Source organism: Somniosus microcephalus, chromosome 29, assembly GCF_052327205.1.
Source record: "Somniosus microcephalus isolate GS21.2 chromosome 29, FLI_Smic_1.0, whole genome shotgun sequence".
Lineage (NCBI taxonomy): Eukaryota > Metazoa > Chordata > Chondrichthyes > Squaliformes > Somniosidae > Somniosus > Somniosus microcephalus.
This window is the reverse complement of record NC_141015.1, coordinates 16447860-16462144: the sequence shown is the minus strand read 5'-3', so window position 1 is coordinate 16462144 and position 14285 is coordinate 16447860. Positions and strand designations below refer to the sequence as shown.

General features: G+C 46.8%; 1 protein-coding gene across 12 annotated transcripts in view; it reads left to right on the top strand.

Moving 5' to 3' along the window:
* Window positions 1–14285, top strand: part of LOC147098488 (WASH complex subunit 2-like) — a 53241-nt gene that overhangs the window by 22088 nt on the left and 16868 nt on the right. For 9 of the 12 annotated variants that reach the window (XM_085970252.1, XM_085970257.1, XM_085970248.1 and 6 more), the window contains exons 13-21: window positions 2179–2294; window positions 3082–3154; window positions 4710–4769; window positions 5696–5869; window positions 7824–7936; window positions 8963–9061; window positions 9883–9990; window positions 11989–12114; window positions 13889–14064. In XM_085970252.1, coding sequence (XP_085826378.1) covers window positions 2179–2294; window positions 3082–3154; window positions 4710–4769; window positions 5696–5869; window positions 7824–7936; window positions 8963–9061; window positions 9883–9990; window positions 11989–12114; window positions 13889–14064 — 1045 coding nt within the window. The remainder of the gene's footprint in view (window positions 1–2178; window positions 2295–3081; window positions 3155–4709; window positions 4770–5695; window positions 5870–7823; window positions 7937–8962; window positions 9062–9882; window positions 9991–11988; window positions 12115–13888; window positions 14065–14285) is intronic. The other 3 variants (XM_085970250.1, XM_085970255.1, XM_085970253.1) reach the window with 3 other exon arrangements.

The following is a 14285-nucleotide window of genomic DNA, read 5'->3' as shown; positions in this document are numbered from 1 at the left end:
GGGTTAATACGCAATGGTTGACTGAACTGGGAGCTCTCTGTGCGAGTGGGAGCCCAAGCAGGGACTTTATTGGTCACGTTAACAAAGTCTGGTTGGATGTTCCCCCGACGGCTTAGCGACATTTTACAGAATTTGTCCCAGATTGAACCGCTGATCTGTGCTGAATTGGTTGACCCCAGCCACGGCCGTGATAGTGATGCTCGAATTGGCCTTTGCCTCCCTGGGTTAGTGGGCGGACGAATTGGTCAGCGTTGGGATCCTGCTTACTGTCTAATGGTCCCTGCTGGAAGTGCACGTGTGGGCATTGCCTGAGGATGAGATCGTGGCATTGACACTAATCGCCATCGGTTGAACAGCCTGCCAACACCCTTCATTGGACGGAGCTTACATATAAACGCCACTGGAACCCAGCAGAGAGTTACTGTCTTTAGGTGAGAAGGAAAGGCCAACACCAGATCCAGTCACCAAAGACTTGTGATTTTAAACCTTGTAATGGGGCTGCTTTTGTTTAAAGGTAAAATGTGTTTTAGACAGAATAAAGAAAGACAGACTTGGATTTCTATTGCGCCTTTCGCGACCACCGGACGTCTGAAAGCGCTTTACAGCCAATGAAGTACTTTTGAAGTGGAGTCACTGTTGTAATGTAGGAAACGTGGCAGCAAATTTGCACACAGCAAGCTCCCACAAACAGCAATGCGATAATGACCAGATAACTGTTTGTGATGTTGATTGAGGGATAAATATTGTCCCAGACACGGGATAACTCCCCTGCTCTTCTTCGAAATAGCCCCATGGGATCTTTTACATCCACCTGAGAGAGCAGACAGGGCCTCGATGGTTTAACGTCTCATCCGAAAGACGGCACCTCCGACAGTGCAGCACTCCCTCAGCACGGCACTGGAGTGTCAGCCTAGCTTTATTGTGCTCAAGTCCCTGGAGTGGGTGCAAAATATTCTTGTACATTTCTAGTGGGGTTTTGAAATACTGAAAACACTTTGAGCGTTGTGTTTGAATGCCAGAAGCACAAGAATATAAAATATACAACCGTGTGCATGTTGGGCCATTTGTCGATTGAATTAATAAAAGGCAATTGGGTGACCGGTGAATCCTATTTGTCACTACATTTACCACATCAGGTGGCGGCTGCCTTAGCTGCACATGAATTAGAATCGGCGAGTGGGAGCCAGGGCTCTTGACCGACAGGAGCTCTTCGCTCGCGCACTGTTACTCCAGGCAGCTAAAGGGAGAAGCAAATCTGAGCAGGAACTGCCTGCTGCAGAGAGCTGGGTCAGCGGGCTGCATCCAAACTCGCTCTCCTGACCAAGAAAAGTACAGGAAGAAGTCTTTACGCCAAAACTTTACTTAATGGTAGATTAACATTTTTGAGAAAAGGGAACTCTTCGGAGCACAGGTACACTGATATCGGATCATAAATCGTAACCTATTCTTCCTCGGTGTCCACACTTGGGATACTGACGACGGACTGTGAAGGCCAACAGATTCCAGAGAAAAGCTCGGTTGGAGTTGGTTGCAGCTTGCTGCGGCCCTTTGGTTACAGCTCGTTGCTTGCTGCGGCCCCAATATTGCTATATGTGGGTGTGGTGTTCTGTATTGGGCGGGGAGAAGACAACTCCTATTCTCTGCCATGAGCACAGCATTAATTAAGCCATTGGATCAGTTGTGATAGGGAGCATATACAGTGGGCGACCTAAAGTCTTATCAAGTCGCAATAGGATGTGGCTGCGATGCTGGAACTGGTTAGTCCCTGTCATGCTGGGAATTCTCCACTGCTATATTCAGGGTGAATAACTGCTTGCACTGCCATTAGCCTTATTAAAGTATTGATCGATCGACCAGGTTAGAGTGAGGGGGGAGGGAGAAGAATCTTACACGTGATTTTTCAGTGTCTTTGTGCTTCTTGTGCACTGCTCTTAATTAATCACCAAGTTGTTCCCATGACCTGTAACAGTCCAGTACTGGTAACCACCAGTACTTCACCCAGACAGCATAAAAGACCAACCCCCCCCCCCCCCCCCCCCCGACATAACCCTCGTTTCGAAGGGCAGAATCTGTCATTGTACTGGGTGTTTATCACAGTTTGGACATGTGACAGCCTCACAGCACTTTACTGAAATGCCTGTGACCACTCGTGAAATGCCCTTTTCTTTCATGTGTCAGAAGATGACGAGAACTTATTCACATCTGAGAAAGCTGATGAAGATGACGACTACTTGCCATTTTGCAGCAAAGGTGGTCTCTTCAGTGGAGGGAAAGGCCTTTTTGACAATGACGAGGTTGGTACGGATATGTTGCTGTTTAGACATTTATAATTTAGAATCCAGATAGTAGTAGTAAAAATTGGAGTCAGATTTCTGTGATACAGATTAACTAACACGTCTTTGCGATGTGGGGAGGACTATAAATGCAAATTGTTCAGCACATTGTCCTACCAGCCCGGGGCCAGGGTATGAACCTGGTGCTGAGCCTGTGTACTAATTTAATCTCAGTTACTGCAGAATTGCTGATACTTTGGTGTCGGCCTATTCCCACTAGGAACTGGGTTGGGACTTGTTTTTACAGCTGACCGAAAGGAGGCAAGCTTCTGTTTTCTCCTGTCCTCCTGATGTCACTGACCTGCTGGGATCCGGTTCCATCAGTGCTGTTGCTCACTGGACCTGGCCCAACTGGCTGCTATTCATGTGTGACCTTGGGTGACATCAATAGGCTATTCAGATGTGCATGCCTACTTCCTCCGGTCCCCACGCCCTCCGGTCCCCTCCTCCCACCCTGTTAATGATTCAGGACCCCATGGTTTCCCCCCCCCCCCCCCCCCCCCCCCCAAACCCACCCACATTCCTGAGACACTGACATCAACTGCTGTGCCTCCAGTCCTGCCCCAGCTGAGATTATAAAAGTCAAGGATGGCACCTGGGAGCCTCTGGTTATCTGTCTCAGTGCACTTTACCCCTCCGCTCTTGGGGCAGGGTGACGAGGCTGGATTGAAGCCTAGGTCCCAGAGTTAACATGTCACTGTGTTTAAAACTGCAGTTTAATTTACAAAAATGCTGCTTTCTTTTCCAGGGTGACCTTTTTGCTGAGGCACCAAAGGAAGAAGTGGACACAGGGAGGGAAGTGACACGAGTTGTTAGTAATGGTGAGTGGCCGGCTTATGATGTGGCGTTGAGTGCTGAGAATCACTTCTATAATAGGTTACTTGCAAGGATTTAAAGTGTTGTTTGTCTGAAAAGCAGCTAATATTCCTAAATGTTTCATGTGCAGTTTATCTTGGGCCTGATTAAAATGATTTGTCCAGCATTCGATCGTGTGGCAGTGCAGTTCTATGTTGGTCTTGATGCTGAGAGATGTTGGACTATTCTAATGAATGCTGGAATTCAGTTTGTGGGGGATCTTTTTAAAAATAATTGCTTTTCCTCTGAGTTGGTGCGTAATCGTAACATTGCAGTTGCTGATTCAGATTGTAACCAAACTACTTCCCCTCAGACGCTTCATCTGTCCCTGAAACCTAATGATGGGACCTCCAGGAAAGGGTGCTTACTAACCTCGCATTCGGAACCCCGCACTAAATCTGCTGGAACGCTGGCGCAAAATCCAAGCTCTGACATGTCCCGTGTCCAAGTACTTCACTGCTTGTAGGAGTTCAGTCCCCAACGCTTACGGAGGGTGTGATGGTGTTCCCGCGGTTTGCCCGCTATACGAGGTGGACGTTAAAAGGAGTAGCGCTTCTCAAACATCAACTTCTCATTCAGAATGCCACCCAATCACATGTTTGCTGATTAGCGCAAGCTGTAACCTAACACTACTTGGAGGGGGGGGGGGCCTTGGTATCCAGGGTAACTGCACCTTAACGAGGTGCGAACTGTTGATTGAACAGCGGAGTCTGCCCAAAATAGCTGTCGTGTTTATTAAGTTATAAACGGTGCATTTGTAATTAACATCCATGGTAAAGGCAAAATAGTTAGCGTTGCCCACTATAGGTGGTTGCCAGCTGACATGAATCAGTCTTTCATGAAAGAAAGACTTATGAAATAATACTGAGCGGCCTACGGGTGGCGCTGTCCAGGGAGAGTATAAATACTCGGGCACGGGCCCAGCTTGCGCAGGACATTCTTAACAGGAACTAGTGAAGGACACAACTAGACCTCCATGTTGTAAAACTGTTGATTTAAAGCTTTGTTTAACGCTTGGACCAAGTGCCTAGTAGTTTTCTTATGTCACCTGCCATAGCCATTGGCGGCTTGGGTGGTGGGGATTGTAGCTTTGTAGCTTGTGGTTTAACTGCTTTCGGCCTCCCCACCCCTCCCCCGGATTATTTCCCCGCTATTCTCCGCTTTCTTGTGAGTGGGCTTCATGATATTGACAATAGTCTAGCTTAGATGGTTGGGAGTTTCTTTTTGTGGATTGAAAGATCTAATTCACAGAAGACTTGTTGGTTTGAGGAAATGTCGGCACTGATGCTTTTGAATGTGCTTTGTGCAGCCACTGCAGAGACCTGGAGCTTGCCAGGAGTGAGGCACCTTCCTGGAGATCAGACTAAATGAGGCCAGTTTCCATGATCGTTCTTGGACTGTAATCCTATTGTATCAAAGTCGTGTCTGAAAGCAGGCAAACGTATTTAGGGTCTGAGGTTGTGTCGGCTTCTTTTGATTTATTCTCCCATTTTAAACTTTTTTCTTTAATTTTAAAATCAGAACCTGCTGTAAGAAAATCTGGGAAAAAAGTACCAGTTGGAGCAGTTTCTATTTACCCCGGTAGGTTTTCTGTAATTAACAACAAATGCACCGATGCTGAACAACAGTCTTGTCTTGTGTCTAACTGTGTCTGTGTGCGTGTATTTATTCTGTGGCTTCTTTATTCAGCCCGAGGTTGGAGACTTCCATGCAGTTTGCTCTCTGTACATGAGCGTAGCGGAACATACGAAACGTTTAAACTCCCATCAACTATTTGCTGTTTGCCTTTCTGGAATATCCCACACCATGGTTGACTGGCCTGACGCTGTCTAGACTTGCAGATCGAGATTGGCTATTTGGTGGGAGGCTCCAGAGGTGGCTGCTGTCCCTACCCAGTGCCTTTTCAGGTGGGAGGAGGAATAGAGGGAAAAAAGAATAACAGGATAATGCTTTGATCTATCACTGGGGTCAGACAGGGCTTCTTTAGCCCGTGGTTGCGCTTGAATTATAGGGCAGGTTTTACACATTTGCACCCCTGATGTGGAGCTCGTTACACCAGGAGTGATTATTAGGAAATCGGCTGCAGAGCTCGGTGTGCCTTGCCGGGTTTTCCACTCATTCCATAGCCAAGTTTCCCCATAGCGTTCCTTCACCAGGGACAGGAATTATAAAACCTTACCAAAGAGACTTTATGTAGAGATTGAAAAATGACAACGGTCGGAAGTCTGAAAGAAACAGAAGATGGCGGAAGTGGTCAGCAGATCGGTCAGCCTTTGAAAGTGAAAAGACAGCTTAATGTTGAGAGGTGGAGGAACCTTCATCATCACCCAGCATGGTGAAGGGTTCCATTGAAAAGTTTAACCTCTCCACCTCCTGCTGTCAGAACTGCTGCGTATTTCTACAATTTTCTGTGTTTAATTTCTAGCCATGCGCCTTTATTTCATTTTGCTTGTGTTGCTGTGCAGGGACTCTGTTTGTTTGTGACCATTTCGATTTCTCCTTTTCAGTTGGAGACTTATTTGGTGCCAAGGTGGTTTCTGAGACAACCCATGCGAAGGGAATGAAGAAGGCGGCGGCGGCGAAGGCCCCGCCGGCTCCAGAACCAGCAGACGCCGGCGGGCTGTTCGATGATGAGGAAGATGACGACTTATTTGGATCAAACGCAAAAACCTCAACGTCGGGTAAATCTGGGGCTTGTTTCAAACTAACTGACACCTGTAGCTGCTGCCGCATTTAATTAAAGCTGGGTTTAGAATAAAACCTGACTCCCTGCACACCTGTAGCAGTAGTAACACCCATAAACTATGCTTCATGGTAGAGGTAGAGGTGTAGTCTCTCTATCTCTCCTCCTTTTAAGACGCTCCTTAAAACCTACCTCTTTCACCAAGCTTTTGGTCGCCGGTCCCAATATCTCCTTATGCTGCTCGGTGTCAAATTTTGTTTGATAATCGCTCCTGTGAAGTGCCTTGGGACGTTTTACTACGTTGCTATATAAATACAAGGTGTAGATCAGACAACTACATAACAAGGGAAATCAGATCATCAAAACTTTCAGACTATTCCAGGGACCCCCCCCCCCCCGGAAAGCTGCCATTCTTTTCATTGGCATTGTGCGGACTCTGTGGTGTTCGAGCATTGTCTAGTAGGTTGTATCAGGGACACAGATCGTTGGTGCTTGACTTGATTCAGTCAGCAATAAAACTGGGTCAGTCCAGGATACAGACTGTTGGGGAATGCAGGGACGCTCTGTTGCGCCCTTCGAGAGCCGTGGTCTGTCTTTGCCTCCCTGTCAAGTGATTCTTGTGGTCTTGTCGGCCTTGTGCATGTGCCGATATCAGTATAAATCACATTTATCTGCTCCATTGGGACAGATGGAAGTTAGATTTGTGTTTTTTTTTTTAATTTGGAGGGTTTCTTTCAGCCCCTGCATGGCTTTGGGACTCTCAAATACAACACTTCACACTGCATTTTCTAAAGGAAGAGTTTAAAGTTTACGTGTTGTTTCATGACACGTAGTGGCTGAATGTCTGTTCAAGCAGAAGGGTAATTAACAAACTTTACTGAAGATGTTGCCAGGGCCTGGTCTATCTATTATCACTTTGTATTTCCCACAAATAAGTGTTCTGTTCAGAGTTCAAGGGTCAAGGTTGTCTTCCTGAAAAGCTGCAGCAGAACCAGCTGATGCTCGGCGGTGAGCTGTAGAAACCTGAGAGAGGCTGGGTACAGTGCAATCTTGCGGGTCCTGCTTGGATTCAGTGCTGGAGAAGGGTCCAGATTAGCATCTGAGGCCTCGGCATAGCTGCAGGTGCAGGCCCCAGGCCTTGTGTAGAATTTACTGTATGGTGGTAAATAATGCACTCTCACTAGTGTGGAAAAAAATCTCATCTGTTTATAAGTTTTTAAATTCATTCTCGGGATGTGGGCTTCGCTGGCAAGGCCAGCATTTATTTCCCATCCCTAGTTGTCCTTGAGAAGGTGGTGGTGCGCCGCCCTCTTGAACCGCTGCAGTCCGTGCGGTGAAGGCGCTCCCACAGTGCTGTTAGATAGGGAGTTCCAGGATTCTGACCCAGCGACGATGCAGCAACGGCCGATATATTTCCAAGTCAGGATGGTGTGTGACTTGGAGGTGGTGGTGTTCCCACGCACCTGCTGCCCTTGTCCTTCTAGGTAGTGGAGGTCGTGGGTTTGGGAGGTGCTGTCGAAGCATCGCCCAGTCTTGCTATTAGGCTATGATGTTCCTGTACCACGTTCAACAATATGTGATGTTGCTGTGACCAAACCCTGCCCGAGTGTGCTAGGACCTCTGAACACTGTGGCAGGAGGCCGTGCAATCACTTCTGGTGATCACACCTCCTCATTTGGGAGTGCAGAGAATCCTGGTTTGCTTAATGTTTAGGAACACTCGGCAAGAAGGAGGGAAGTGCAAGGGATCCAGTCCTTGTCATGGGGTATTAGTGGAATTTGTAATCTTTGTCTGAGTTGGGTATGAAGGCTTTGGGTGTCTTAATACATTTGGTAATGAATACATTTGAACTTGGTCATATTCGGCGAGACTGCTGATTATTTCCCTGTGGTATTAAATGATTTTGCAAAGCCTTTGCATCGACATTTCTTCCCTTCTACTTTTCCTGTTAGCGCCGACCGAACCCAAGCTGGCCGCCAGTTTCTTTGATGACAGCGAGGACAGTGGACTCTTTGAAGCAAGTATCACGCCTAAACCAGCCAGAGCGAAATCGAGAGCGCCGCAGGTGAGCGAGTGTCTTGGAGCAGTGGTTCTCGGACTATTTTGGTTGAAGGACCCCTTTTCAAATCATTTAGTAATCACGGATCCCCCCTTTTAAAAATTATAATACTCAATATGAAAGTGATGCATGTAAAGAGTGTTTTAATAGTGCTTTTAAGAAAACAGGTATTTACGTCCAGATATCGTGAGGTGAGTGTGCCTGCTTCTCGCACCAATTCTCAGTGCTTCGCAGCAACAGATGGCTACTATTGGCCACTTAGTGCTGGACAATTTTTAAAACCGTCAGCAGGATGGCCAAGGTGAGTGAGTCCACGAGCTCTCCCACACATGCTGGGATGCTGCTGGAAGCATGACTCCCCACCATACCGTCGCACCGGCAGGTTCTGTAACCGCTGCACTCTGGGCTTGTACGTGTTTGCGTCAACACGTCCAGGCACGTGTTTGAAAGGCCCCGCAGGCACTCTGATCACGTGCCACAAGGACAGCACAAGGTCGTGGCCCCAGGGCGAGGAATCGGCTCGACCTGCAGGGAGCGTTCGTTGCAAAGTGAGTGAGAACTGTGGGCCTCTGAGGAGGCGGGCCCAGCCATTGAGACTAATTCGCAAGAACTGAATCTGTGTCGGTTTTATAATAAGGAGCAGGCTTGAAATTACCTCCGGTCACGGACCCCCTGGAAAGTATCTACTGAACCCAGGACCCCAGTTTGAGAAACACTGTCTTAGAATGACACTGCAGTGTGTGAAGTGTAAATACTGGTTGACTTTAACATTGCAACCATTCCACATTTATCATCTTAAACCATCCATAACGTGCCACTTTATATGTAAAAGTTTTCTCCTCTCCTGAAAGCAGCAACTCTTCATTTGGGTGAGAGGCTGCAATGCTGGGACTGTCATTGAGTAGGTACTTTCATTAGAGGACGGGGGCAGGCTGGCTGGGGGTGGTGGGTGGTCGAGGTGAGGAGAGAAGAGGGACGTTGGTGGGAATTGAGTTATTTGGATACTGAATCTGCTTTTGTCGTATTTCCAAGAATGCAGAGCCATACTCTGAAGTAGTGGAATCCTCGCCCCCGCTTGCCGAGAAGTCCCAGACCAGCTCTGGTCTCTTCTCTGATGAAGATGAATCTCAGGTAAGGGAAGTGGCCGCTGAGACTCCCAATATCCTTCATGTGGTACAAAGAGGCCCACGCGACTGTTACAAGTGGTTCGCTGACACTTCCAGGAATGTGCTGCTTTGTATCCGCTGAGTATTTCTGTTCGCAGAAAGTTTTATTCTTTCGCTTTCCCAGAAATATTGTTTTAGAAACCAATTCTTGTGAAATCTGCCTCGTCGGGTGAAACTCTGACCTTGTAGCAGCCGATCAGCGCACGATGGGCAAGTTACAGCCCCAGGCAGAAAAATCCCACGTAAAACTGACCGTGTACCAAATACCGTATTTCTGAGTCTTCAACTAAGGCTAATAAAAATTAAGCTAGATGTTGGAGGCTTTACCACGGGGGGCTGGCTGCCCTCTGGTATCTGACCAAACTCGTGTCAGCCGGCTATTTTCCATGAACGGCACCCTAATCCACTTCCATTGCATTCCAAGAATTTCGGCCAAGCCAGACCCTGTCCTGATTTCACTGGCAGGCTTCCAGTTGGTGTCACTGGGTTGCAGTCAGACATGGGACCCCTGCTTGATTTTTCCCTATCCCTAACCCAGGGCCATTGAGGCCAGTTACAGCTAACTTGATACAGACTGCTGATCAAACCGTGGCTCTTCCTGGTCCCTGCCGTACAGGTAAAGTATCAATCATTTTTTTGTCGCTATAATCTTTTGCATTCATTCTCTGGACGAAACTATAACTGAGTTTGGAAGGAAGCGGAAGTGTTGAGCTGTTTCTCAGACTGCGCAGGTTAGCCTCTCAACAGGATCCTCGCCTGCCTCTAACTCCGTCTCGTCCATAACAGGACTTATTCTCTTCAAACAAAGACACAAAAAGACACCAATCAAAGCAATCATCCTTAGGCCAGATCAGATCCAATCAGATTCCAATCTCGTTCTTCGATGATGATGAGGTAAAATAATTTTCTGTTACTTCTGTAATTTATCAATAATCATCCTTCTAATATTGTGCAATCCTTAAAGTAGTGTATTAATTGAATAATCTGCAGAGGTACCAGGAAGGGAGTTACCAGAGAATCTCATGGAAGCGTTCAAATTACGTCACTGGGAACCACAAGAATGAGGCTTACCTGGGCCACAAGAATTGATCTGACTTTTTTTCAATCCGCTCACCTGAGAAAGAAACATGGCTTTCCTCAGACCCTGTCATTTATTTTTGCGTGTCTTTTTCTTTTTTCTTTCTCTTCTCTCTCTCTCTCTCTCTCCATCTCTTTTTCTCTAGCATTCTTTCTGTCTATCTCTTCTCTCACCCTTTCTTTTTCTCTGTTTCTTTCTCTCTCTCTCTTTCTCTCTCTCTCTCTTTATGGTAATTTTTCCAGTATTGTTGGGAAGGTGATATAATGAGATAATTACATAGGGCTGAGGATACAGTGCAGTTTGGCCCAAAGAAAGGTTCTTTTTCACAAGTACCCGAGTCACTCGGTCAGACATCCCTGTGAATTGTATGTGGTAAATTCCAAACTAACTGGACACTCTGGACTGAACACTGAATGGAACGGTTCTGCTTGATGGTGATGGCAATGAGTGTGTTTCTTCTGTGCTGCAATGAAACCTCTAACCTACACTGCTGGTCTGTTGCTGCTAAGTTCACCTCACTTACTATTATCACTTCTAATTCGCCCTAGAAATGTAAGAAAGCATGGAATGAGAAAAGGTTATTCAATACATTCTTCTATCACCTCATGGATTCTACCTCACTCATTTAACTTTGTGGGTCCGGGTGTAGTCACTCACACCTCCTCAGGAGAGTAATGAAGCAGAAGAGTTTTCCTCCATCCTTGTCGCTCCAGTATTTAGTCTTGGCCTGCTGCTCTTTGCAGACATTCTGTTTTAGTTCCTAAACACCTTCAAGCCCTCAACCAGGAGCACAGGACCCCACTGTGTCCTTTCATCTTTTCAGTTGACTCTCTACCTATCCCGATAGTTCTCCACCTCATTTCCCAACCGGCCCTTTATCTGGGTCCATTTTTGAGGGGTTAATTGACTCAACCTCGCCTGCTGTTGTTGGGCAGGTGTTCCACTGATGTCCTACCTGAGGATGTCCGACCACCGTCTGCCCCACCTGTGACAGAGACTGTAGGTCCCACATTGGACTCATCAGTCACCTGCGAAATCATTTTTAATGTGGAAGCAAGTCATCCTCGGTTCCGAGGGACTGCCTAAGAAGAAGACGACCCGAGGGGCAAGGGCAAGAGTGATGATTTCTTTCTTTCTAAGCAGTTGTGTATTATCCAGGAGCCTTTCTGAACACAGCTTATATTTGATGTGCCAAATGGAAGCAGGCATTTGCTGACCTGTTACTGAAATCATAGAATCATACAGCACAAAAAGAGGCTATTCGGCCCATCGTGCCAGTGTCAGCTCTTTGAAAGAGCTGTCCAATTAGTCTCACTCCCCTGCTCTTTGCCCCATAGCCCTGCAGTTTTTCCTTTTCGATGATGTATCCAATTCCCTTTTGAAAGTTACGATTGAATTTGCTTTGACCGCCCTTTCAAGCAGTGCATTCCAGATCATAAGACGCTGTGTAAATCTTTTTATCCACATCTCCTGTCTTTTTTTTTGGCCAGTTATATGAAGTATAGAAAGTAAACATGTGACTGACTTGTATTACTGGTAAATTTCAGTTAATGCGTGTGTCCTGTCTGCATTAATGAATGGGTGCCTGTGTGTTTTGCAGCAATAGTAAAATGTAATGCATGGTGAAGAGCCCTTGCTGATACACTGGCTTCTTAATAGCCAGGATTAACTGGTATAATCTGTATGCAGGAAGAGTGAATGTTTGGCTTATCCTCCCTGTGCGAATGGTTGGTGAATGTCTGGGCATGTTGAAGGGTTGTGGTGTCTCCTCCTGTGAGCCTGGTGCTATCTCCTGTTTGTGCTGGGTTTTATAGGGTGATCTCTTCGGTTCCACTCCTTCGAAGGCTATTTCTCCAACGAAGAAACCTAAGCAGTCGGGTGAACCTAAACTTCCAGCCAGCGGATCAAAATCCACTGCATTGTTCGGCAGTGATGACAAGGTAAGGAGCTTGGAGAATTTGCACACATCTCCCAAAATTCCTATCCTCCTGAATGCTTGCCCAACTCAATGGTGTGTCTCCTTGGGGGTGTTCCTCGATCCTGAGCTGAGCTGCAAATTCCACATCCAGTCCATTACAGAGACTGCCTACTTCCACTTCTGGAATATTGTCCATCTTGCCCCCACTGCTGAAACCCCCCCATCATACTTTTACCACCCTAATCCCTCCCTCTCTGCAATGCCTTCTTTGCTGGCCTTCCAATTTTTTACCCCATCTAAATTAATTCATCCAGAGCTCCGCATCCTGGAGTCACAAAATCCCACTCGCCTATCGCCCTGTTCTTGTTGATCTTCATTGGATCCCCGTTCCTCAGCACTTCAACTTCAAAATCCCCATCCTCAGATCACTCCATGGTTTCTCTCCACGCTGCATCTCTAACCTATGTCCTAGGTTGCTCTTCTAATGGTCTGATATGCATTCCCTACTCCCTCCATCATGGCAGAGCCTTCGCTATCTCACTCCCACACTCTGGGGCTCCCTCTATAAACCCCTCCACCTTGCTATATCCCTGCCTACCTGTTTGGTTCCTTTAGTCACCTCCCTGCTGCTGACTCCTGCTCAGACTGTTATCATAGCCTCGTACAGCACAGGAGGAGGCCATTCGCCCCATCGTGCATGTGCTGACTCTTTGAAAGAGCTATCCATTAGTCCTGTTCCCCATTGCCCTGCACATTTTTCCTTTTCAGGTATATATCCAATTCCCTTTCAAAAGTTACTATTGAATCTGCTTCCATCACCCGTTTAGGCAGTTAATTCCAGATCATCCTAACTCGCTGTGTCAGAAGAATTCTCTTTGTCACCCACCTAGATTTTTTGCCAATTTTCTTAAATCTGTGTCCTCTAGTTACTGACTCTCCTGCCAGTGAAACAGTTTCCCCTTATTTACTCTATCAAAATCCCTCATGATTTTGAACACCTCTATCAAACCTTCCCTTAACCTCCTCTGCTCTAAGGAGAAGAACCCCAGCCTCTACAGTCTCTTCACATAAGTGAAGATTGTTGATCTCCTTATCTGAGGAACGACCTACTTGGCTTAGAGGCGGTACAACGAAGGTTCATCCCTGGGATGAGAGGGTTGTCCTATGAGGAGAGATTGAGTAGAATGGGCCGATACTCCCTGGCGTTTAGAAAAATGAGAGGTGATCTCATTAAAACACAAGATTGTGGGGGGGGGGGCGGGGGGGAATTGACAGGGTAGATGCTGAGAGGTTGTTTCCCCTGGCTGGAGTGTCTAGAACTAGGGGGCAGAGTCTCGGGATAAGGGGTTGGCCATTTAAGACTGAAATGAGGAGGAATTTCTTCACTCAGAGGGTTGTGAATCTTTGGAATTTTCTACCCTAAAGGGCTATGGATGCTGAGTCTTTGAGTATATTCAAGGCTGAGATCGATTGATTTTTGGACTCTAGGGGAATCGAGGGATATGGCGATCGGGCAAGAAAGTGGAATTGAGGTCGAAGATCAGCCACGATCTAATTGAATGGCGGAGCAGGCTTGAGGGGACGTATGGCCTACTCTTGCTCCTAATGCTTATTTTCCCCTTAATCAGCTCTTGCCTTAAGTGTCAGTTCTTCAAGATTTAATATCTAGGAACAATCACCTATTCTTGTAAGTCACTCGAACTTTTTCCAGCGCTCCCAATTTATAAGTTATCTTTGCAAACCTCACTCATTGCCATGCCAAAAGCTAGCTGCTTATAGTACGGTTTCCTTTGCAGAGTGAATGGCAAAGCCCAGTATCACAGGCACCCGTGGAGAGTGAGGCTGTGCAGCCCTCATTGAGAAAGGAAGTGGCACCAAAGGCTGCTGCAGCCTCGAGAGCACCAAAGAAGACCAGTCTGTTTGACGACTATCATGAAGAGGACTACTTGTTTGGCGTGACTCAGAAGGAAAGGTGAGACCAGAGAGCGTGCAGTATTCTAAAAGCTGCAGTGAATGAGACATGCTGCCGTTTGTCGAGTTGTATTGTGCTTTTCTAGGCAGAGAATTGATAAAAGAATCAAAACCATCAAGGAACCTTGTACTGACCAAGAATTTATCTGTGGTCATCTGAACCAGGCAAGGTGCCATGCTGTTTGCCCCTCTCCCAAATTTAAGGCCACAAAACTGCAGAGA